Below are 26,148 nucleotides of genomic sequence, written 5' to 3' on the forward strand. Positions count from 1 at the left end.
ATCACTGTTATGTATCTAAGATAAAGCTACCCCAAGTTTCAAATTTCAGCCTTTAATAAAGTGTGTCAAACACATAATGAGCGAGAATGAGCAAATGTTAATTAATGGTATCATCTGATATATATGCTGCAATTTAAATACACAAGGTTGATATATGTCTTTGGGGTTAATTGTAAACTAGAGGTAATATATAAAATACATAACTGGCGATATGTTTTTTTAGTAGCTGTGCTATACTGATCTCAGGCCAGCTAAGAATGTACTTTCTCGCTCTCCGGGGGAGGGCGTGTATCATTCTTACGGTTCCTCAGTCTGAGGTCATCTGGCCGGAATGTAAAACCTCAACTTCATTGTTCGGGTCTTGAATGCATGAACGGAACAATAGACAGCATTAGGACCCGGAGATGCGGAAGGCGTCCTCCTCCTCCGTCTCATTATCCATTGATTTGACAGCCTGCGCTGACGACCAGTTAGAGGAAAGGATGCGAGGAGGAGGCGGCTTCAGTGCGGCGTGCCGAACTTTTCTAACATTTCGTGGCTGTTTGTGAGATAACAGAGATCCACTGCGATGTCTGTCAAGCACAGCTGCCGGTTTTTTGACACATTTTCAACCGGATATCTAATCTCGAGCTGGCGTCTGGATTATTACTCCTGCTGTGTTTTGTTGACGGTTGATGAATCAGTTTAACGGATCGATCTGATAAGATTCAGCGGACTGAGGGGTCACATCCTGACTTTCTCCCCCCCCCCCTCTCATTTTGAAACTGTTGGTGCTGCTTAAGGTAGGCATAGCAGGCTTAACGTGGAGACTGGGGACGCACACGTGTAGGCTGCCTTTTTCATTTGGCTCATCGATCCCTCATCTCTTTCTCTCTCTCTGTATAAAAGTTGGTTTCCTGTTTGGAGCAGCGTTCAGATAAAGTGAGAGACGACATGTCGCTAAGCAGAAGTATTGAATTTGAACACTTTGAGGAACGAGACAAGCCTCACCGGCCACCGAGGACCAATTCGGGCTCCGGGTCTCAATGTGGTTCTAGAGGTAACGGGCTGGTGCCAAGCCCCGCGCACAGTGCGCATTGTAGTTTCTACCGCACACGCACTCTCCAGTCCCTCACCTCCGAGAAAAAGGCCAGGAAGGTGCGCTTTTATCGCAATGGTGACAAGTATTTCAAAGGTTTGGTGTACGCCGTGTCTAACGACCGATTCAGATCCCTGGATGCCCTGCTCATGGAGCTCACACGGTCCCTGTCAGACAACGTCAACCTTCCGCAAGGAGTCCGGACGTTGTACACGCTGGATGGGGGCAGGAAGATCACCAGCCTGGATGAGTTAGTAGAGGGTAAGATCGATGATGGATGAAGCCTTCAACAATCACTTTGCGTGACCGCAAATGATGACAGGAGCTCTGTACTTGAGATTAGATCAATGGTGGCCTAATGTGCATCGACTCAGACATGCTGTTTATCGTTTAAAAGCTACATTTTTTGCCTTGAATATTGATTAAGTTGCCTGAAAACTTACAAAGCAAATTATATTTAGAGAGTTGGCTCCTTGTCCTGCTTTTACAACATAATTGGGAAAGTTCTGACTCTGTTCCAAATATCTGCTGCACTTAAACCCATCTACTTATATGTTGGATGCAGTGCAACGATATAGATTATCGCTGTATATGCACTGACGTAACCGCCCTAACATGTTTGACCTAGTGCCATACATGCACTCAAGCATACAGACCCCTCCTCAGTACAGTTAATGCTCTGTTCTGCAAAATGTGCATCACTACCCATTGATCTCAGCTGGACTCACGCTCCTAGCTACTTTATTTGTGAGCTTTTGTGGGCGTGAAAGTGCCCTGTGTTTCACTAAATACACCCCTGCCTGGAAATGAATGAATGGATAAGTGAGTAAGTGAGTGAACGTATGTATTTGTATTTTTTTGGCTTCACTGGCATTTAAAATCTTTTGCAGTTGATTGAGCTCAGCCTTGGGGCTTGTAGGATAAAAATTGCCCTCCCCCATCCCCTGTCTGTCCATTTTTTTTTTATAAGATAAACGTGAATACTACTACAAAAAGTGGTAACAATTGTTCCTGTAATCCTTCTATATGGAGAACTGTACTCATCTTGTCAAAGAGCCCCTAGACAAATTTGGTCACTCACTGCAGAAACGAATAGAATATACTCTCCTACCTACTCCTTCCCTGTGCTGTTTACTCTGCAGGGAGAGTGGCCTCTCAGTAATAAGTTAATCTTCATGTTCACTGTCTGCACTGTGACCTGACTGCAGTCCTCTATTACTGCTCCTCACACACACTTAGGATCCACTGACCTCTTACTGAAGTTATTAATCCTATTTTCATCTCACATCTTCCTAAATTTCAGTCTGTGCTGCACTCATTTGCTTTACTCTGTCCCTCCAGAGACTGGGGAAGATTTAGGCCAGCGCCTGATCTAAATTCTGTAGCAACAGTAGTTTAACAAACTGCACCAAGGTTGTTTTGGTGCACTGACTTCACCCCTCAGTGCTACTTCAGTAGCTCACATAACCAGTGATTTTATTTCAATGGGCAGTTCATCCAAAATGACTGTTCTGGTGGTGTATGCAGAAGAATTTTGGTATTAGGACAAGTGTTTGAATGTACGAGTGCCCACATAGTGGGAAAAATAAAGCAGGTCCTTTTGTGTTGTTTTTGCTGTAGTCAACCTTGTTATTACGGTTAAATAACCCCAAAATGAATACTTAAAGAATACTTCGTTCCATTTGGCCTCCATTGATTTGATTGTATTGCTTTTCTGTCTTTTTTTTTTCTAATCTCACCAAATAGGGCCTATTATTCCAATAGGAACAAATATTCCATTTATGCTTTGGTTTGAAGAGACAGGCCCTTTAAGGTGGGAATTTCAGGATATGATAATGCCCTGGGTCAATGGTAAGCATGTTTGTTGACTGCTTAATTTCTCCTTGAGCCGCTCAGATTGCAGGTGGGCCATCTTGTCGATGTTTACACACCCATCTAATGGACAAAGAGAGCAAACATTACTGCACAGCTCAGCAGTCTGCATCCATTGATTGAGGCATGCTGGGACTCTTTTGTGTGAAAACCCAATCAGGCGCCATTCACATGTGCACCTCGTATGACTAGATGGGATTACAGAGCCAACCAGTCGACTCGAACTGCTGTGCTTGTGGAAAACAACGGCTATAGCCAATCCTGAAATGGGTTTAGAAAGAGCTTTGCAGGTTACAGTGGGGCTCCGTAGCATGCTGACAAAGGGAATTCTAGTCGGGGCAATAACAAGTTTGGGCACCAGAGGGTCTTTATTTGAACCTCATGGGGAAATTAAGCCTTTTAATGGTCGGTGTTCAAATTGGCTTGTGATACTAAAGCATTTGAGCCTTAGGGAAAATATTTTGTATTTTACAGCAGAGAGAAATGGCTGAAAGAGTTTTAAATCATGACTTAGAAACAGTTCTTTACTGATAATACACACCTCTCATGACAGACGTGTGCTACATGTTTCTGTAAAATGTGACAATATGATTCCTAAAGGGTTGAATGAAGTTCAACCCTTTAGGATGATAGAAACAATGTAAATGTAAAATGTAAAAACTCAAATTGACAGTTGAAATTCAAGTGTGAAGTAAAGGCCACAGTCTGATAAGGTTAAAGAAAGTTGATCTTTCTTTGTAACATTGTGAGTATAAATCGGAGAACCATGACCTCATAAGACTGAGAATACTTTTTGCAGTTATTATATCACTTTATTTCTGGGTGACAGCAACTCTGTTATCACAGTAATAACAGTGGCTGCTTATTGACGTCATGCTGGACTGGTGACCGCTGTGTCACCTCGTAAAAGTTGCTGGGCTGGTTAAACAGTCCGTCAGGCCTGTCCTCATCTGTTGTCCACACGAGGACAGCAGCCAGCGGCGGGTGGCTGGGGCTCCAATCACATCCCCGTGGGACGTCGGGGAATAGACCCGTCACCGCGCACCGTCTGAGGGCATGTCAGCGTTCTGTCATTTCCCTGCAGATGAACGGCAGCCTCGGTTATATATTTTGTTTTGGTGCTCAACCACAGCTCACAGCTCCCCTCCAGCTGTGGCCTAGCCTTTTAATTAGCCTTTGGTTAATTGCAGGCTTAATAAAACCTGGTATCCTGGGACGCGGTGTCTCAGTTGGCCTTTTTACGCTGAAGTTCAATTCGCTTGTTCTGACACAAATCCAGTAACCAAAATGTCAGTGTTGGGATTGATTTCTTATCAGCAGATGAACTGGTGAGAAAAATATGCTGAACATATCCTACAAATAAAAGTTTTCCTTTAAGTTTTGAACAAATACGTTTTTGTGGTATGTAAAGGATTACTCTTCCTGCTACTTAACTGGGATTCCCTGGACAGAGCCAGCCACTGTGGGTCTTATATTCATACACAGATGCAGCCATGAGTAATAATCTATTTCTCGGTTTCTTAGTTTGTACATGCTGATTCCTAGTAACCCTGTAATTATCTAGTTTCCTAGAACAAGATTTATTTCAAATAAAGCCGAATATCTCTCGTGAAGTTGAGCTTGCAGTAAGTTGCTTCTGAGAGAGGCTTTGGTACTTGCAGACACTATTTGTGACTTTCCAGCTCTTACTCATATTTGGAACAGACCGGCAGCAGGGAAGCACAAATCCAGCACTTTCAAAACAATCTCCAGACATTCTTGATGTGGTTTTTGTTCACCCACCAAGCTCCCGTACTTATCACGACTTTCTTGTTAAGGAGAAACACTTGCGTGCTAGGGTGTTTAAACTGGAATGCTGGCTGATAAAGCAAAACGCTTTTCTTTGGAGGAAGGCCAATAAAGCAGCCCTGCAGCTGGAAGGGAGAGAGAAGAACAGCGTCACACTGTCAGTTCGTTGTTATTCACAATATGGGAGCAGTGTTTAGTAAGGCATGCTATGGTTGATGTTGTGCAACGTATGTGTCCTTTAGTGCGCAATTAATAGCAAAATAACCTCAGCCATTCTCTTTGGTAAATGTACACACAGATGTTTTTTCTTTAAAGGTATGTGTTGATCTTAGCAAGAGCTTGCCACAGTTTCCTTATAATCCCAGAGTGATGCAGTAATGTTAATGTCAGGGTAATGATGAGGCCATCTCACCTGTTGCAGGACTTCCTCCCACTGATGACTTGAGTTCTTTACGTGGCTATTTGAGCTTTATGCGCCAGTGTTTAGCTTCTCTTTACAGCACCTCACACAGCTCATTTCTTCCTGCAGGAGAGAGTTACGTGTGCGCCTCCAATGAACCCTTCCGACGTGTCGACTACACCAAGAACGTGAACCCCAACTGGTCAGTGGGCAGCAAGACCAGCACATCGCGCTCCCTCCCGTCTCTCTTCCCACTGAAGAGTGAGCTGCAGAGGGAATCTAAGGACTTCATCAAACCCAAGTTAGTCACAGTCATCCGCAGCGGCGTCAAGCCCCGCAAGGCCGTTCGGATACTGCTCAATAAGAAAACTGCACACTCCTTTGAGCAGGTGCTCACCGACATCACAGACGCTATCAAGTTGGACTCTGGCGCAGTGAGGAGACTGTACACACTGGAAGGCAAGCAGGTAGGTCTGACGAATATCTGTTTAACTTGCGCTACATCATGTTAAACTGCCTTTAACTGTGTGGACACCAGCTCCAGTAATTACTACACAAACTATGACCTGTTCTTGTTTTAGTTTGTGTGGTGATTTTATTTGCTACAGTTGCATAACTTAACAGCCAGAGCTAGTTAAACATATTGTTTTCAATGAGATGAAACTGGCTAATGTGCTTACGGGAACCAGATAGAGCAAAGCTGAGCTTATCTCTAAAAACCACTGCAATTTATAGGTTTCAGCTGTGTCAGCAGTCCAGATAATTAAAGTCAGTTTAATCACCCATACATAATTCTACGCCCATATATTATTTCAACAAAGCAGTAATGGATACACTTTGGCTTTAAGGCCTTGTGCCGTATCCATCAGTATGGTATCCCCACCTCGTGCTCTGGTTGTACCACATGAGACTATTTATGCTATAATGCTATCCATCTGGGCACATGTTGAAATTCTGGTGTTCAGACATGAGGTGAGCTACAACACATGGTGGCCCCCGTGTAAAATATTTACGCTGGCATCTCATCTGACCATGAACAAACTGTCATTCTCACAGAAAATATAAAAAGTACTAAATATAAAAAGTATTTGCAAGTTAACGGGGTAAGATAACGAGGTAACAAATGAGGCAATGCTAGGCAGAGGAATATGATAAGAGTATTACACAGTGAATTTACCAATAATGAGAATATTGCACAGAGTTTCTGATCATTTGAAATATTGTACATGGCTGTGATTATTACACAGATTTTTCATTGTTGTTATGATGCTGGACAAGAAGTTGTTCCCGAGTCTGTTCTTGTGATGTTTGTATTGTGTGATGCATGTTGGAAGAGTTCGTATGAAATGTGCTCAGAGAACTAAGTCAAAGTATGTTTGTCACATGTAAGATGTTACATACATTTATAGAACACTCATCTTGTTGCATGATTCAGTGGATTTCAGGGTTGAAGTTAAGACAGAGAACCAGTCTTTGTACCTGACAATTTTCAGAGGAATGTGTTTGCTTGTACTCTTTGTTAAGCCAGTTGACACTGACCTATGAAGCGCTATGATGTTGTATGAAGAAGAACAGTGAGTATCTTCAGCATCTGTAAAGCACAGTGGAGAGACTCCGTCATGGTTTGGGGTTGCATTTCAGCTAGGGGTGTTGGAGATCTTGTCAAAATTGATAGAACACAGAAAAGTACCATCAGATTTTGATCCACCATGCAGTACCATCTGGAAAGTGTTTAATTGGCAAGAGCTTCACTTTTTAGTATCACAATGATTCCAAACAATCTGCCCGTCCAGTAAAAGCTTACGTGGATAGAAAAACACACAATGGAACACCAACAGTCATGGATCGGTGTCCTTCAGCCTGGAGCTCAACATTAATAAAGAACTGTGGGATCATATTGATACAGAATAAAAGGCAGCTAACGTCCAAAGAAGAGCTTTGAATGTCCTTCAAGAAGCCTGGAGAACTATTCCTAAAAATTAAAGGATAGCTTGCTAAAAAAGTTCAGGGTGTGTTGCAGAATAAAGGTGTTCACACCAAATGTTGACTTTCAAGTTACTCACAATTGTACGAATTCTGTTTTTGCTATATATACTGTATTTCTCTTGTACTTACTGCACTTTCCCCCATTTTCCTAGCAAAATTTAAAAAAATTAGGGGGATAAAGATTTTTGTGAAATCCTGTATTTGGCCTATACTGGAATAGATTGATGCACATTTTTATCTAACAAATAATGTATCAATTCATGGTTTCATAAAACTAGTTTACTGGAATTAAGCATTTAGAAAGTGAAACCTTAATTACTGTAACTACGGAACTGATAGAGCTCTAGGTGTTTTGCATTTTTAGTGAAGCTAAACTGCATTTTATTTATTTTTAACGATCAGCTCCACTCACACAGGGATGTTGATTACAAAATTATGTCAAAGACTACAAAAATGTCAGCATGCTTTGTCCATTTTAGTACAAAATCACTAAATGAATTTCTTTGGTAACAAGTTAAGTTAACAAGTTTAAGTTAAATTGAGCTTTAAAAGTGTTGGTGAGTGGGGAAAAGAAAAATTAAACTGGGACTGAAAGTGTGACAACCAAACCAGCTGATGTTTGTTTTCTGCGAGCTGACGGGAATCTTTCTGGGCTGGACAGTCTGGACAAATTGACTCATGAGAATTGTGATCCTTATCACCTTTGACAGAGCAAGCAAAGCATCCTTTCTGTTAGGCCAGCACTGCACAGAAACACTGACTCGACAAGATTATATAATAGCATCCAGAACATTGCTGTATTTATTTACATTATTGTAGACTGAAGCCTCGCCTAACAAGCGAAAGCTCCCCAGTTTGACTCAGAGAGGAGCCACATATCCCTTTGGGGTTGCATCAGGAAGGGGCATAAAAATCTTCCAAATCAGACATGCAGAGCTACGTGCTGTAGCGACCGCTTGTGAATAAGGGAGCAGCTAAAAGTAGCTTTTTTGGAAAGTAAAGAAAAAAAGCTCCCTGTACCTGATGCTCTCCAACTTAAATTTGAAGTTTCCCTCTTTGACAATGAAAAGTTTTTACAGGGATTTTTTTTTTTTTTTTTTTAAAAGGGAAAAAAGCTTCATATTTGAAAACTACTTTAAAGAATTCGGTTAGCGGACTCGAATTCCCACTCGAATTACATTGTGTGACATAAAGCCTTGATATGTCTTCTTCCATCCCTTGAGAGATTCCAAGTAGACCAGCTATGCAGACCAGCTGTTTATTCCAGGCTTTTTAAGCTCCAGATCAGGAGAAGCAGATATGGAGCTTTATGGGGTGCATTTGTGCACTTTAAAACTCATGATCAGTGTTGAGAGCTAATGCTTTGACCAATCATCTGAACTCACAAGAGGTGGGCAGAGTGTTTAAATGATTGCTCTACCCCAAACCATGCTGATACAGTTTGCCAGAATGAGGCACTGTGTTAAAGTCCACAATGTCTGTGTAAATGTAACTTGTGGTGGAAGTGGGTGAAACTGAAATTGCCGATGTCAGTGTTGTGGGAATGGCCCGTGTGTTCAGTGGTGCTTTAAACTGAACCGTAATGTCCCAATCTATATTTATTCTAAAGGAAAACATCAAAAAAGGAAAAGGGGAAAAAAACCAAACGACACATCAGTCGAATATATTATTTTATCAAACTGAAGATCAGTCGCAGCCCAACATTCACAGCAGTGATTCTAATAAATCACCGATTGGCTGACTGACTAGAAAAATCTTGTTTCCCTTTTAGGTTTTTATGTTTTTCAACCATAAATAAATCATTTGTAATAGTGACTCACAACATGTACTCTGTAAATGTTTTGAGGTTATCCATTACAGATGACACATTACACAATTTATGCTGACAAGTGTGTCGTTTAGCTTCCTTAGATATTCACCGCAGGCGTCTTAATGATCACATCGCACCAGCCTGTGGATGCAGTAGTCTTTTTATTTAGCTTCCTTTAACAGATGGTTTCTGCTCTTTGGTGGAGTATAAATCCATCCATCTGGCAAGCGCTATATATAGATGAGTTAAGTCTTTATTAAAAGTAATGTTGGTCAATTCAAAGTATTAAAACTTCCAAAGTTTGTGAGGTGCAAATATGCTATTTAGCTAATAAAATGTGGTGTTTCAGTCCCATTTATTAGTGAAAACACTGGAAATGTGTTTGTGCTGGAGCATTTGATTCTGTTTTAAAGTGATTGTTTCTTTAGCCTCTTTAAGGTTTTTCCATTCTTGTTCATTTTACTGCTGGTCTTAGTTCAGTTTTCTGACACACTGACTGTATGCAGTGAGTTGATTGCTCTAACCAGAATATTACCCAGATCATGTTGGTAATACTTGCTAGTTGGGTTTTCATAGTATTTCTCCTGGTCCTTGTGATTTCTTAGTTAACAGCTTTTATGATGATTTTCTGATGATGCCTACATCTCTCCTGGTTTGTGTGCCACACAGCCTTTAAAGATTTGAATCGTCCTTGCTCTGAGACTTTACAGTGGCCATTTCTTTTACACTATCTATCTATTGAAAGCCACATATCTAAAACTTCATCAGCAGAAATCACGAGCAAAGTTGTATTTGATTACTCTAAAGATGCATTCCAAAATGCCCAGTCCCATAAGTGTGATGGACGGATTAAAGTAGGGCTGTTCGATATAACGATATATATCGGATGACGATATAAAAACGTCTATCGTTTCATTTTACGCTATCGTTTGTTTCGTGGTGTCGCAAAATAAACTGTTTACGGCAATATTTTTTTCACCGTTTTGATGGTCACTGTAGTGGCTATATTAATTTCGTAAAGTTCTCTCTTTCTCTTATATTTAATATAACCACACTATGGACGGATAAGCGCCTGTTTTTATGCGTTGTCATTAGCAACAACGACGGTAACGCCATCGCGTGTCCGCTTGTTTATGTACCATATAAACCTTTCACAATAAAGCTCAAGATCCTGTTGGGGGTTTTTTCAAAATAAACTGAATCACGTGAAAGAGCAGATTATTTACGGATGAGAAGTAAAAAAGAGCCGCCAGGTGCTAGAAAATAAACCTTAGACTCAAACGTTAGAACAGGCTTTTCCCCGCAGCACGCACAACTTATGTCTAAAAATGTATAGTTTAATGCATCGGTTAAAACACTCGACTCCAGCTACATGACGCGCAGCTGGAAACACTTCCCGCAAGACGAGCTGCCCGAGATTCACAGAATTTACAGAAAATGTTACATTTTTGTGATTTATATCGTTATCAGGACGATAGAATTCTTATATCGGGATATGAGATTTTGGTCATATCGCACAGCCCTAGATTAAAGAGTTATATTATTTTAATGCAGTCCAATTCAAGAGCATTATAAGATACAGGCTTCTCATGAATCCACAGTAGAAGGGTCACGGCTCTCACACAGAAACAGAAACTGAACATTAGAACTCCCATAAAAGTTGGATTTACTGCAGCACCGTTTTAGTGGAAGTTTTAGGTTCAGTTCAGTTTAATTCAGTTTTATTTATATAGCATCAAATCACTCGAGGCGCTTTATATTGTAAGGGAAAAACCCTACAATAATATGCGGTTGCCTAATAAACTGGCAACTGAATGTATATTAGTAGTTCATGTGAATATCTTTCTAGTCTGAACCCCATAGCCTGTATAAAAAGCACTTCTAAGGCTCCTTCCTCAGTCACTCACACACCCATAAACACACGCAAACACTCCAAATGCCTTCCAGCAGCAGCCGACCATCTGCTCCTCCAAAATCAAATCGGGGGTACCAGCCACCCGGTCACCCAGACTCCCACCCGCTGATGGACTCACACTCACACAGAGCCCCCGCCCTGGCCACAACCGAATGATTAGACCTACAAGCTGGAAGGAAGGGTTACAGTGCAGCTGTCAGGTGTGTTTGAGGGCGTTTGTGTTCACGGATGTTTTTTCGCGAGTAAGGGGCCTTTCACAAAATGTCTCTGTCCACTCTCCCTCCTTGAGTCAAAGCTCCTCTTCAGACTGAATGTTAATTGTAGATCATAGTTATCAGGGCCAACAGAATCAGCTGCTGCTTTTGAAAGAAAACCCTGTTTTACATCTCAAAGCTAACCGGGCAGGCAGAAAATAAGATTTTCCTATTTTAATTGTCTAAACTGTCGAATCGATGCATTCATTAATTTTGGGCACAGTCCTGCGGTCCCTGAGTTTGCTTTTGTTGCGTGTAAATCATAGAGAATGTATTCAAGGGAGTTGTAGAAGAAGTAGCAAAGACAAAAAAAGTCCCTGTGACAAAATAAGAGAAATGAATGAATTGTAAACTAAAGCCTCATGCTGGACATCTTTGGGCTGATACACATTTTTAGGACTCTAACGTTGATAGATTCAGTATTCTTCATGTTCCTGAAGTATATATTGCATGTTTTGTGAGCTGTATTAAAAAGGAAAACACGATGGAGCGGTTCAATAAAGTGAAAGTTTTGTGCTTTTTGTTATTTATATGCATATATTTGCCCATAATGGTTGCTCATATTATAGCTAAAGATTGAAATAAAAAACAGAATTAGAAGCACAGGGCTTCGACTGTTCAAAATACTTTTCTTTCAACAGTCTCTACTACTTCTGGAGCTGTGCGATGCAAGAAAGGACCGAGACGTGGTCATCTCAGGCACACAGATCTTTAACTTTCCTGCCATGTTTTAACAAATTCGGCAGCAGCTTACTGCAAAGATGCCACTCAGCTCCACACCATCTGCTCAACTGGGATGCATACTCTGCTACATATCCTGCAGACAGAGTTTTTAAATAGCAGTAGTAGCCAAATTACTCCAAACCCCAAAGTTTTCATATCAGGACTAAGGACAAACACTATGCTGGGAGCCAACAGGAACGATTTAATTAATAGGTCTGCTGTCTCATGTGACGCTGGTTGCTAGTTTCTTTGTAATTTAACGGTAAAGGCAGAGAAGAAGACGACTGAATCGAAAGGCAAACGTGACCTGACCTGATCGCAGGCAGCAGACACAGCTGACCTGCACACAGAGAGCCGGTCACCTTTATGAGCTACACACAGAGAGCCAATCATGGGATGAAGTAAGTGTAAATATTAGCATTGCCAAAGACTAATACAGACCTCTTGTTGTACAGAGTTATGCTTACAGGCAGAAACTATTAAGGTAACTTCAGTCTGTTGCTGAGAAAGAGCTCAGAAAGGTAAGAAATAGGGCTCATTATGCTGAGATGGTGTTAACCGCTGGCTGTCTTGGTTATACCCACTTCAAATGCTAAAGTGTGAATAGTTAATGGAGCACAGAATGCTGTCTGATGTTATTGGCGCTATTGTGATTTTGAAAATCTAGGTCCAGTCCAGAGTAGGGCTGCCACGATTAGTCGACTAGTCACGATTACGTCGACTATCAAAATCGTCGACGACTAATTTAATAGTCGACGCATCGTTTGAAGCTTTGTAAGATCACAAAAGACGCAGGAATAAGTAGTAGGATTTAAGAGTGTAATAACGGACTGAAACAGAAGATGGCAGCACTGCATGTACAAGGATGCCAGCTGCCGTTAAACCCCGAAGAAGAAGAGGCTCTGTCCCAGAATTCATAGCGCAGCCCAGCTCAGTTTCCAACAATGGCGGCAGCTAGTTAGTTTTAATGTTACTCTTATTATTCTTTCTGGGTCACAAAATAAACGTTTACCATATTTTCAGGCGAGAATGTAGCTGTGTAAACCTCAAATATCTGCTCAGTTTATCAAGACACCACATATTTCCAAAAGCGCCCCGACGTTTTCAGAGACGTCTGTTACCCACTAGCTCGATAGCTAGCCGGGGCAAGGCTCACTAGAGTCCTCTGTCTTTCGCTACTCAGGTTAAACATATATAAGTCACTTAGATAACTTAAATATTTTATTGTTTGGCTTTTTTTAGTATTTTATTTGTTCCTGAGTAAATCGGTTTGGCTGAGATCAAAGTTATAGTTTTTACACAGCTGAATAAACGTCAGGCAGACAGCTGATTATCAGAAGTGTGAGATGCTCCAGAATTTACTCCGGTGTCCCGTTATATGTTAGATATCAAGGAGCAGACGGCTGAGTTTATTAAACTTCACCTAAACAATCTGCAAATTTCATTAAAATTTAATAAACTATCATCTTGTCTTTATTTTTAGTTAGCACCTTAAACACTTAAAGCTGTAAGCTAATGATAGTTCAATAAGAGCAGATGCTGCTGGTGCAATAAGCTGTAGTTTTACGTCCAATGGATGATGATCTGATTAGTCGACTAATCGCAAAATTAATCGGTGACTAGTCGACTATCAAAATAATCGTTTGTGGCAGCCCTAGTCCAGAGTTTCCCTGCCTTTCCCCGATGTAGCCTTCAACCCTTTGTGACCCTGACACATGATAAGTGAGGAAAGGCTGCCAGGGTGTGGTACAGCTATTAAAGCATTAGTGATCAATAGGTGAGAAATCCAATTTTTCCACAGGGGGAAAAAATCTTTTTTTGTTGTGAGTGAACAATCGATTACATTTTATCTGTCATTTGCAAAGTTTCAGGGCAGATTCGGTGCCAGATTAAATTTTTTAAAAACAGAGAAGTGTGAAGTCACGACCATCTATTTTTAAAAGGTCTTAGTTCTTAAATTTGTTCAACATATTCTGAGATTTTCTCGACCACGCAAAATTCATTCTGTTATATCCAAACTATAATGTTCAAGCTGTATCTCTAAATGGCTAAGCAGATGGGCGACAGCAGCAGAAGACCACACTAGGTGCCATTCTTGTCAGCTAAGAAAGGGAAATTGAGGCTACAGTTCACACAGGTTAACCAAAACCTTGAGCCCCTTAATACCAGCCGAGTGTTATTTAAACACCACAGCCTACCTGAGTGTTGTTGCTGACCATGTCCATCCCTTTATGGCTACATGGCTGCTTCCAGCAGGATAACGCACCATGTCACAAAGGTCAAATCATCTAAAACTGGTTTATTGAACATGACAGTGAGGTGACTGTACTCAAATGGCCTCCGCAGTCATTGGATCTCAATCCAGTAGCGCACATTTGGGTTGTGGTTGAACAGGAGACTCATATTATGGATGTCCAGCTGATAAACCTGCAGAATTGGTCTGATGCTTCTTAACATGGTACCAGCAAAGTGTACCTAATAAAGTGATCAGTGAGTGTATATCATTGAAATAGCCGTTGTGCTCTTGGTCTTACTGAAAGCAATATGTATAAAATTTTAATGAACAGTAATAAAAATAGCAATTTTATTTATATAGCACATTTCATTGCATGTTGGCTCACGGTGCTTAACAAAGAAGACAAAATCAGATCAGCAGTGCCTAATGAGTGCAAGCCTGGGTGAATAAAGAGGTTCTGAGTCTGTTTTTGAATACACACACAGTTGATCTCAGATCAGCAGGCAGCTTGTTCCAGACAATAACTGAAAGACCACTTGGATCTGATTCTGGGTTAACAGTTAAAAGATTTGAACCTGATGACCTGTGAGGTCTGTCTGGGATATAGACGATGAGCAGGTTTGTCAACTAACAAAAAGGACTTTTTGTTTTGTACCTGGAGTCAATGATGTGAATTCAATCAGTGGAAAGATAACTGGAATCTGTGTTCTGTAATGATATATATGTATATATTTCCCTTTTCCAAAAATCTCTGCCCGTGCACATGGAAAATGATAGAAATCCTAAAATGGATTTGCCTTTAATACTTCTTTTAATGATGTTTGTAGGATAACGGTTTGTCTGCTCACTATTGAGAGACTGAAAACAGAACCTGACCTTTAGACTACTCAAATGCTCGTCTCTCTAAAATCTTTAAAGCCCCTGTCAGTCAGTAACCTGAGGAGCGGGAGAGGAAATGGGAGCACTAGTAACTGGACAGTCGGCTCAAATGCAATGTCTTATTTTGTTTGCACTACCTAATGGGATACAGAGGATCCCGAATCCATCCATAATAATCTAAAGATGCAGAAGATGGCTTATAGTTTTAAAAATCTATAAGAGCAACCACGAAGCAGAAATTCTATAAATTGATGGGTAAAAACTGGCTTCCTTAACTGTTAAGTGCATTAGGGCTCCAGTATTTTTACAGCAGTGTGCATGACAACAACTGAAGGTCACTTGTAGCCCTTCAACTCCGCTGCAGTTTATCAGGGCACAAAGAATTTGATGTGATGCTGTGCAAGAGCAGCAGGCTCACAGTCTGGGACGTCTCCCAGCAGACTAAAACAAATCATGCACAACAGTTTTGGTTTTTTTTATCCCTCCTGCACTTTTTCTTTTTTTTTTAATAACCGATGATGCCCTATGAAAAGGGAGTATACAGAAAAACTTCATTCCAACATCTGTTTCTGTATTTAACATTTGAAAGGATATTTCCCTGTTTATGTCAACAAAACACAAATCTGTGTATTTTTGTCAGTAAACAGACACGAACGATGCACAATTATTATTTTGTAATTCATAAATGTACAAAGGTACAAAGTGTATGGGGGGGAAATAGAGCTATGCAAGAGGAGACACAAATTACTGTAATAAAAAAAGTAAACTAATCCAGCGTTATTGCTGCAGCTGTGCATTCAATTCATGCCAGTGCAATTTAATTTCTACACCCAGGAGCAATTATTAGTAAATGCAGTTCAGTACATTAGGAAGCAAAGGCAAAAAAAAAAAAAAACAGGGGGAAATAAAATTAATAAAGTAAGAGGCGGTAAATAGGGGACAAATACTATGATGATTACTTTTTCCCAACAGGCAGATTCTACTGATATCTTGAAGGCAGCAATGAAAATGTACTTTTCCTTTCAGGTTCAATTCCCCCTTTATATCTTTCCAGAGCTTTGACAACAAAGATCGGGTTTCTGGTAACCAGCTGTTTTGGACATAAAAAGAAATATAGTTCCTCGACTGCAGCGCACTGCATAAAAATGTCAGTGTTGTCCTCAATATTGAGTTAAGATTGCTCACAACTTTCCAAATAGTTGCTCTGTTTGTGCCACATATAGAAAGAGTGCATTCATGCACTGCTGTGTTTTTGGTGCGTATACATATATGTGGTTACTGTGACGCTGATGCACTTTGGCATCATCTCCAATGACATGGTCTTAATGATGATGGCCTCCTGTCCCCATTATCCCAGCAGCCCAGGTCTTGCCGTGCGGCACCACTATCTTGTGCCAGCAGTTAAAGGGTTTGCATTCATTAAGCTGTCCGAATTCTTCTCACTCAGTTGTCACATTGAAGGTGCTGATGTCTTGTTGTTTGCACATTCTCCTGGCAAGGCGGTGAAACTTGCTGCAGTTAGAGATAGATTAATAAGACTGCCTCCATCTCTGACTAGCTAGAGGCAAGGCCACACAAGGGTTTCATCTGGTTGTCAGGCTTGAGCTGTTGTCAGCACACAGTCTGGATTAAACACCGTCATTTGGGTCAACAGCCATGAAATTTGCATGCCCACCCATTGTTCTGTACTGTCATTAGCATACAGCACCATCTGACGCCAGTGCACTGACACCATCCAACCAGGAGTGCTCTCTGATAGGCTCGACAATATGTTATTATTTGAATTATCCTTTTATTTGTCAAATCCTTACTAGAAAATCAGACTATTCAAGCTATATTGCTAGTAAATCAGATTTTTTTGTCAGTTTAGTGGATTGCAGGGCTGTCCTTTCATTGTGGAAGAGGGATACTTGTTCAGTTTGCTTTTTTAAAGTTGAGTTTAAAGCAGTTTCCCCCCACAGAGTACAGACTGTAGATTATTGGCACACTGAAAGCAGGCAGCTTCTTAATAAAACAGCATTTCAGTGGTTTTTCTGTCATTTTCTGTGCATTTTGTTATGCTGCACTTGTGTTGTCTTCTAATTGACGATGTCTTAGCTGTTTGAATGTGTTTAGTTTCTCCGTGTGCGTCTTTAGTGGCCGTGTATTTTTGGTTTGAACCACACTAAGACGAGGCTTCATTAAAATGTGCTCCAGTTTTTCATTTGGGGATTCATGTGCCAAGAATTGTATCGGCTCTCCTGTTTGCGAGTAGATTTGACTTGACTTTGAGTAAACAAAGCTGGCACTGATAGACAAGCACGAAGCTTTGGCAATAACTTAACATCTATTTGGATACTCGGAATCAATCTTTGTTCCCAGCTTTCGTGACAACTTGTAACACGGTCACTGCAGTTATGACACCAGAGTACCTATTCCATGTTTCACGAGGACCGACCGAACAAGCGGGAAGACAAAAGGCTGCCAGACGACAGAGAGCCGGGGTGCTGGGTGGGGGGCGGGCTGTCAGCTGTGCAAAGCGTGTGGAGGCCATAGAGGGGGAGTGCATCCATTGTGTGCTGTGCGATTTCAACTGCTTGTTTTTGTTTTGTTTTGTGTTAAGCCTGGCCCTCGTCCATTCTTTGCAGCGGGCCGTTCGCTCCCCCAGCAGGAGCTGACATCATGATATGGTTAGGCATCATCACAAATCACAGCTCACACTGTTTGTCTGCTCGAGTTTAATCACGCAAGGAGAGTCACAGCAAGTTTTAGCTGAGTGTCTGAGGACAGATCAGTTGTCCAAGTCAACCAGGCGACTGAAGTCTGTGCTTGTTCTTGATGTTCAAGTCTTTTCTTTCACTGGCTTAAGAGCGCTTGGAGCTTTTGGACTTGTTAATATTTTGGGCCGGTCTTTAAAGCCAGTCTAAATGTAGCACTCTTACTGATTTATTATTAATTTAAAACTCATGATATGTTAACTGGCAGCATCTCTTAGCCCCTCGGCAATTCTGAAGGGTAATCAGGAGGGGCTCCTTTGAACCTTTGTATTTGGATGTTTGTACAGTGTTTCCATTTTACTTGCACAGCTCTTTTTGCATATAGAGAGTGGAGCACTAAGGTACATTTAGACAGCCTGAAGTTATGTGATTATGAGTCTCTTTGTGCAAATATCTCTTGGAAGAGAGGAAGACAGTAAGCCAGTCAGCTGTGTAATGTGTGATAGGGCGAAATGTTGCAGGCTGCTGGAGTTTCTCTGAACTGCTCTACAAATGACTTCAATGGGTACTGTGCTGCTTTTGTCTTTAAGTGTGAAATCTCTGCACACCTAAATGAGGGAAAAGACTTCATAAAAACAATTAAGCACAACTCCCACACACTGTCTTTCTTTCTGCCTGTATATTTATTATACTAGTACATGCCTATGTAAATATTAACAGGGTGAGATGAATAGATGAAATTTTGCTGCCAGTGGTTTTGATCTACTTGTTCTTTTTGAGGAATGATCATTGCAAATCAATACAAATGCATTCTGTGTGATTTAAATGCATTAAAGCTGTTCTGGCAGCATGTAGTGGCCCAACTCCTTAATACTTCACTTTGGTTTGGTTTGTTTTTTCATCTTTTAGGGCCACTGCTCTTTTCACTGTATCTACTGCCTCTGGGTTCTATCCTTAGAAGGCATGGGATCTCATTTCATTGTTATGCCGATGACTGCCAAATTTATTTGCCACTAAAACACAAGGATGGCATCTCCATAAAACCTCTCTTGACATGTCTAGATGACATTAAAGCTTGGTTGGCTCTAAACTTTTTAAATTTTAATGAAAAGAAAACAGAAGTGTTGGTGTTTGGACCCAGTGGTCCCTGTGAGTCCTCCTCTGTTGTTTTAGGATCCCTGGAAGTCTATTTTAAATCTGTTGTTACTGACCTTGGTTTTAAGTTGGACAGTGATTTTAAATTGGACAACCAAATCAGAGCAGTGGTGAAGTCCAGTTTTTATCATTTAAGGCGACTGGCAAGAGTAAAATCTTTTCTTTCGAGGCAGCACCTTGAAACAGTGATCCATGCTTTTATTTCTTCCCGCCTGGACTACTGTAACTCACTTTATGTGGGGGTCAGTCAGTCATTGCTCTCACGTCTGCAGCTGGTTCAAAATGCAGCTGCACGACTCCTAACAGGAACTCGAAAAAGAGAGCATATAACCCCCGTGCTAGCCTCCCTGCACTGGCTGCCTGTGTCTTTTAGAGTTAATTTTAAAATTCTTATGTTTGTTTTTAAATGCCTTCACAGTCTTGCTCCGCCTTACCTCTCTGAGCTTCTTCATCCCCACATACCCTGTCGGTCTCTCAGGTCAGCTGACCAGCTGCTCCTGGAGGTACCGAGATCCAGGAGGAAGCTCAGAGGGGACAGGGCCTTCTCTATTGTGGCTCCAAAATTATGGAATAATTTGCCCATGCACGTTAGAGAGGCCCCTTCACTGTCCAGTTTTAAATCACGTCTTAAAACCCACTTTTATTCCTTGGCTTTTAACCTCAGTGAGACTTAGTTTTCTCTTTTAATTGAAGTAGTTATTTAATTAATGTTTTCACTCTTCTTTTATTTGTTTTTTATTTATATCTCATGTAATTTTATTTTACAGTTCCAATGTACAGCACTTTGTGTCAGCTGTGGTTGTTTTAAAGTGCTTTGTAAATAAAGTTGATGATGATGATGATGATCTCTTTCTTTTAACTTTCATTTGTCACCAAGCTGTATCACTTTTGGCGTGAGTTAATGATGGGCTTAGATTTCTCATCGCTCATTTCCACGCTGCTTGTGCTGCCTGTTACACGTGTCTGAGATTCACTGCTCTAATCCAGAGGAATTAAACTGTCTCAGGGAGCTGCCTCTGTCTGAGAGTTCAAACAGTGTTAATAACCAGGCTGGCTTTAGCTCAGACATCCCCCTGACAAACTTAATGGGCATCTACTTATCAGCAAATTCTTAAGTAAGTAACACTCTAAGTGAGAATTTAAGCAAGGTCTGTGGGTAAATGAGGTTTACATATACGGACGGAGTAATTATAGCTGTCGTTTTCCCTTTTTATGCTTTTTTTGCGTGTGTGTTTTGTTCATTGCTGATTTTCTGTTTCAGTTGTTTTTTTGTTCTGTAAAAACAAGAGAAGACAATTCTCCCTCCCTGCTTTAAAACCCTTTTGAACGCCTTGAAAATCAAGACTGTTCGCTTGTTATTGTATTTGAATTATCCACACATGTTAAGCCCTTGGCACGTATTTGTGCTGTTGCCGAGCTTACCCGGGCAGAAAATACAGCAGACAGGACGGAGGACACAGACTGATGGTGAGGGTAAGAGAAGGTCAGACATTTGGGAGGAGGGGGAGTGTCCCATCTTGGAGGGTAAACTTGGTTTACCCTCAAGTCATGTCACCCAGCCAATACCGAACCCTGCAAACAGTTCACTTCACTGATTGGCCAAGACAGGCCCTACAGGACACTGCTGGCAGTAGACGGCCATTGGCTGTTTATCCTGGCAGTGGCTGACAAGAGCAAAGGCAAACATGGTCAATGTAGTCTGACGTTTATGCTCTCCATTTCTCGATTCCAACGTTTTCCTTGTGTTTGAGGAAAGAATCCCATGTGTAAACATACTCAAATTGTGAGTCCTGCTTTATAATGTGATATGAAATGTATTTAAGCTTTAATATTTAGCTCTTTTACATTTCAGTGAGAAATTTCGTTTATAAGAAACTTAAAAAATTCAACAGATAAGTAATGCTGACATCAGGCACTGCAGGAGACTCAGGCAGAGGAGGGAGCAGCTGATTGGATTAGTATGACTGTTTTTTTACTGTTGTCAGTAAATTGCCTGCTTTTCTGTCTCATCTTCAGGCCACTCTGTGCAGTTCTTTCATATGATTTATTGCAGCGGTCCCCAACCCCCGGGCCTCGGACCGGTACCGGTCCGTGAGTCGTTTGGTACCGGGCCGCGAGAGTTGAGGCTCAGGTGTGAAATGTATGGTTTTCAGGGTTATCTTGTTATCATTTTTATCGTTAACTCGATTTTCCCGGGTCTTTTCACGTGCGTTATGAATAAATCTTCTTTTTTTCGGTACCGGTACTAGTTTAATTTTGTTGTATTTATCCGCGACACCCTAAAGGCCGGTCCGTGAAAATATTGTCGGGCATAAACCGGTCCGTGGCGCAAAAAAGGTTGGGGACCGCTGCTTTGTAACACCTGGGTCTTCTTAGAAGTGTGCTTTGGTAACGACATCCCGCTGTGATGTTACAGCATACGCACATCCTCATATCAGCCTCTGCATCACTGAAGCAAGCTGCTGGTTGACTTTAGTTTAAGCAATTTTGTGTTACTTTTGCTTCTAGTGGTCCCTTCTGTTAAACTGTGGAGATGTCCTGTAATTTTACATTTGTACACCACCACAGAGGACTTTAAAAACAATGAGTCAATATGTCACTGGTGTGCAGATTGAATTAAATTCAAGGAGTTTATTAAATGTATTGCATTAACTGTTCAGAAATTAGGACCACTCGGACCACTCCCCCAAATCTGGACATGACCAAACACTGTTTCCTGCTTTGAGATGCTCTTCTAGGCGTTTACTGCCACCACCTTCAGTTCTTGTGTCTTTGTGAGTCTTTGTGCATTCAGTTTTGTCTTCATGCATGCTATGTTGGGTTGAGATCAGGTGAATGACTTTACCATTGAAGAATATCACATTTCTTTGCCTTAAGAAGCTCTTAGGTTGCTTTTGCAGTATGCTTTGGGTTATCATCCATTTGCACTGTCAGATCAGTTTTGCAGCGTTTGGCTGAATCTGAGCAGAGAGTATGGCCCTGTGCACGTCACAGTTCATCCTGGTACTTCTATCTAAATCTAGTGCCCTGGTTCCACTGGCAGTTATACGTGCCGTAACATTGCCTCTGCCATTTTTCACAGATGATGTGGTATGTTTCAGGTCATGAGCTGTTTCTCTCCCTGTCCATACTTTTCCTTCCCATCATGCTGGTAAAAGTTAATCTTGGTTTCACCTGTACAAAGATTGTTTTTCCAGAACTGTGCTGGGCTTTTTAAATGTTTTTGGACGAATGCTAATCTGGCCTTAACAACCTTGCAGTAAACCCTCTTTATTTCCATTCATGAAGGCGTTTCTTGATTGTAGGCTTTGAAAGTGATATCCCCTCAAGAGCATTGACTTAGGTAAACTTTGCGAAGGAATTTTTGTTAACCAAGGAAATAATTCTGCAATCATCCACTTTAGCCGTCTTCTGGGATCTTCCAGGTCTCTGAATTTGACAGTGCATGGCTTCTTTTTAAGCATGTTTTAGATTGTAGATCTGAGCACTTCCTAAAGTTTTCTATCTCTCTGATTGGTTTATTTTGGTTTTTCAGCCTAATGATGGCCTCCTTTACTTGTAGTGACGTCTCTTTGGACTTCATAGTGAGAGTTCCAGTAAAAAACCACCAGATTGACGTTCAGCACTTCGAGTCAACTTCAGGTCTTTCATCTGCTTAGTTAATCATGGCACATTACAAGGGAACAGTTTTTCAGTGAATTGTCCAGTTACTTATGAACCGCTGGTAATGGGAGGCAATGTATAAAAATACCTGTAAGTCCTAGAAGTGTATGAAATACTTTTGTAAAACCTTGATATAAATCTAAAAGCCTGTATTTCAATCACTGTGCTGAAGAAAGATGATGGTGTGAAAGTAAAGTCAATGCAGGACTGCCTTAAACTTAAACTGGTTGAAAAAAAAGAAGTTATTTTGAAGTCTGTGAGGAAAATTAACGGAGTTTTCAGTTAGCAAACATTCCTAATCTGATCTAATATGGCTTCATTTTATAAATTATGGTCTGATTTATAGTACACTAAGTGATATTATAGGTTGGCGTTGTGTAGTTTCTGACTCACATCATATAACGATGCACTGCCACTTGTTCCCCCTGTCTTGAAAAAAGAAAATCCAAAATATTAAATAAACTGTTCTTTAATTGACTTTTCATGGTCTTTTATTTAATATAAAGTCAGTCACTTTTTAATAAATTCCAAACTGTGCATTTCTAAACTGCTTTCAATTTAAAAAAGAAAATCAATACAAACACAGAACACAACCTCCGTTCATAGACTTTGCTCTTTAACTTAAGTTCTTAACCACTTGACCTCTTCTTTTTTATGCCTGTTTAAAATGTATCCATACAGCCACATTTTGTCTCAATTCCCTTGCATTCCCCCCGGGCATCACAGGGCAGCTGAAAAGTACTTTATCATAGGCCCCAGCAGTGCTAGCCTTGCAGAGAGAGGTGTGCGTAGGGGTGAAAGCAAATGAGTGTGCAGCCACGAGCCTTTTCAACAGTGATGTATAATATTCCAGTCTGCCTTCTTCATAAATAAGCCCACTCCCTCAGAGGGCACATGGGACAAGTAGGTCTTGGGGCATTAAGGCACAGATTTCAATTTTAGATTGAAATTTTTAGGTTATTGTGATGTAATTTATCATCCACTCTCTTTGCACAAGCGAAAAAGAGGCATCATGTAATGTGAGGCTGTAGTTTTATATTTGTGAAATGTGCTTATTATTTGCATGCATGACATTTAAATGAGAACATTTATCCGTACCTCGTGTGTTTGAAGCTGCAGCCAGGAGATGGTTAGCTCCGGTCCACCAAGTAGAACCGCTGATTTTAATTGGCCAGTCTCAGTGAGCTGCCAACACGGAGCGAGGCAGCTATTTTACATCCAAAGTGCTGCAGTCACACAGCTGTACTACATAGTAAATGAAAATCACAATTTTATTATAACATAATACAAAAGCTAGCCTTGTTTTTTATTATATTAGCTTGATGCAAGATGTTTATATTAATAAATATCACTCCAGCCACTCTCATTACTCAGTTTAAAAGTTAAACTCTAAGACAATATTTAAATAATATCACAAGCTTCCAAGGGCACTGACATGTGTATCTTGTTTGCTTATGATATAACACGTGAATTAGTGAGGTAGAACAATTCTGGCAAGGTCATTTTAAGCTGAATAGCCTGTGGTTAAAGAGTTTACTGGACTGTGCAACAGGTTTGAGTATGGTGAGAAAATTCACATGAACTGAGTCGCCACCACAGCGTTTCACAAAATGACAAACTGTTGTTATAAGCTGTCACTAAAGCCCTCTCGCTGCTGATGTCATCCCAGTTTGTGGCTCCCCTGCCAGAGGACGGTGCTCGCTGCTCACCTCAGCAGTCTGTGCTTTGCTGTCTCACGTTGTCCTTAAACAAATGACACAGCGAAAATGCAGCAAAGTGTCATCACACATAATGTCTGCACACCGAAGGAAACAGCAGGCCATGAGGATCAAGGTTAGAGGTCAAGTGGAAACGTTACCCAATATCCTCATGCAGCAGAAGCGTGAGAGTTCGTAGTCCACCACAGTCCATTTTTGACACCCATCGGACGCTCCCTGGGGCGGGTGCTACCACCTGTGCTTACACTGTACAGTGTGAGGATCAGCTGCCAAATTCCTGAGTGAGAGCCTGTCTAAAGAATGACATTCACTTCAGCTATGTCAAATCTTCAGTAATCTGCCACAGTTAAGCATGGACACGAATTATGCAGACATTTTCCCCACAGCAGCACTACTCCTCAGTTTTGCCAGTAAAAGAGGTCGTTAGTTGTCATAAAAGTTGAAAAGAAATTGCATTCACTATGAGAAAGTCACAGATACTGAATTTTTCATTCTGAACTCAGACTGTCTGATTGCAGACACGTTGTGCGTCGCACTTATTTCTAATACACGAGTAACTGAGTTTATGAATTTATGTCAAACACTACACTTTTCATCATTGTAAGTTTTTACTCCTCCTCCACTTCTAACTTATTTTATGTCAGCTTCCATCTCTGTTTTTTTTTTTTTTTTTTTTTTAACCCTCTTCAGTGGCCATTCTGCTTTTCTGCACCACCTGTTCCTCTGTCGGCCATCACACACACAAATACACTTTCCCCGCTGTGTCAACCCCTAATCTCCTCTAGAGGATCCATCTGCCCACAGTCTTTAGCCATGCAGTACCCCACCTCTTATTTGCAAAAGTGTGTGTCTGTGTGTGTGTGGACACAACTCATATGACTGCCAGCGAGTGGGCACACATGCATGCAGTGGTGGGAGGGATAATGAACGGATATTTTGCTCCTTTATCTTCCTACTTGTCCACCTACAGCAACAGAGGGATTGTGTGTGTGTGTGTATGGGCACGACTCAGTGTAGCTTAAAAGTAGCTTCTGTTTCCGTCTCCTGGGGTGGGTGGTGGTGGTGGGTGTAAAACAAAAAGTGCTCTGAGCTGCAGAGAAAATGACAACTACGGTGTGAGACAGAATAGAAGAAGGAAGAGAAATTACCCTGCGACACAACCTCGAACTGTACTGCCTCCCTCTCAAGACTCTGCATTAACTCTGCAGTATTCTGGGTGTCAGGAGAGGTTCTGACCTTGTTGGCCTGTTTTATTTAGCTGATGATTCAGTGTGTAGATCTAAAAGCACTGCAGTTAAACGTGTAGCTAAAACCTGTTCTGGTTTACTACTAAATTACTAAATACAATTACTACTAAACTTAGAGCTAATGAAGTTTCTGGAAATGGCACATTTGGCAGGATGAATTGGGAAATCCAGCTTGTCTTAAAAGGCATCTTGTATCTTTTACTGTAATAAATGTAATAAATCATTACTCATAACAGTTCTTAACTTCTTCTAGATTTGGATGAGTTCAGTTGATGCAAGACACAAACATTGTTCAGTCAGGGTCACTGCATTCAAAAGAGCGCTGTTATTTCCATCTGCTATTTCTAATTGGCCTGTAGTTGTGTATATCTGGAAAGTGGCAGCAGGACCCATACAGAACAGAAAAGGTATTTAATACTCAGGCATAGTGTGAAAATGTGGGTTGCATAGTGGTTTGCAGTGGCACAGGCTAAAGCAGATTAAATGGTGTGGAAATCAATACTTCAATGAGGATTTAGATCTGAAAAATGTGATATCCGCATTTTTCATCACTCCTTAATATTTACTGTTTTGTCTCCAGATTACTTGCCTGCAGGACTTCTTCGGAGATGATGATGTCTTCATAGCGTGCGGACCAGAGAAGTTTCGCTATGCCCAAGACGACTTTGTGCTGGATCACAGTGGTAAGGCTTCCACAGCCTTTACAACTGGTAGGCCTGACTAACACT

The 26,148-nt window shown here is 41.0% G+C and overlaps 1 protein-coding gene across 2 annotated transcripts in view; it reads left to right on the plus strand.

The window, feature by feature from the left end:
- The first annotated feature begins 393 nt into the window (after positions 1-393).
- dclk2a (doublecortin-like kinase 2a) overlaps positions 394-26,148 on the plus strand; it is a 46,092-nt gene continuing 20,337 nt past the window's right edge. The window contains exons 1-3 of one of the 2 annotated variants that reach the window (XM_084931661.1): positions 394-1,339; positions 5,268-5,605; positions 26,001-26,130. In XM_084931661.1, coding sequence (XP_084787787.1) covers positions 934-1,339; positions 5,268-5,605; positions 26,001-26,130 — 874 coding nt within the window. In that variant the 5' untranslated portion in view covers positions 394-933. The remainder of the gene's footprint in view (positions 1,340-5,267; positions 5,606-26,000; positions 26,131-26,148) is intronic. The other variant, XM_084931662.1, reaches the window with a different exon arrangement.

The sequence above is a fragment of the Perissodus microlepis genome, chromosome 6, assembly GCF_051167445.1.
Source record: "Perissodus microlepis isolate ML-2025 ecotype Zambia chromosome 6, ASM5116744v1, whole genome shotgun sequence".
Classification (NCBI taxonomy): domain Eukaryota; kingdom Metazoa; phylum Chordata; class Actinopteri; order Cichliformes; family Cichlidae; genus Perissodus; species Perissodus microlepis.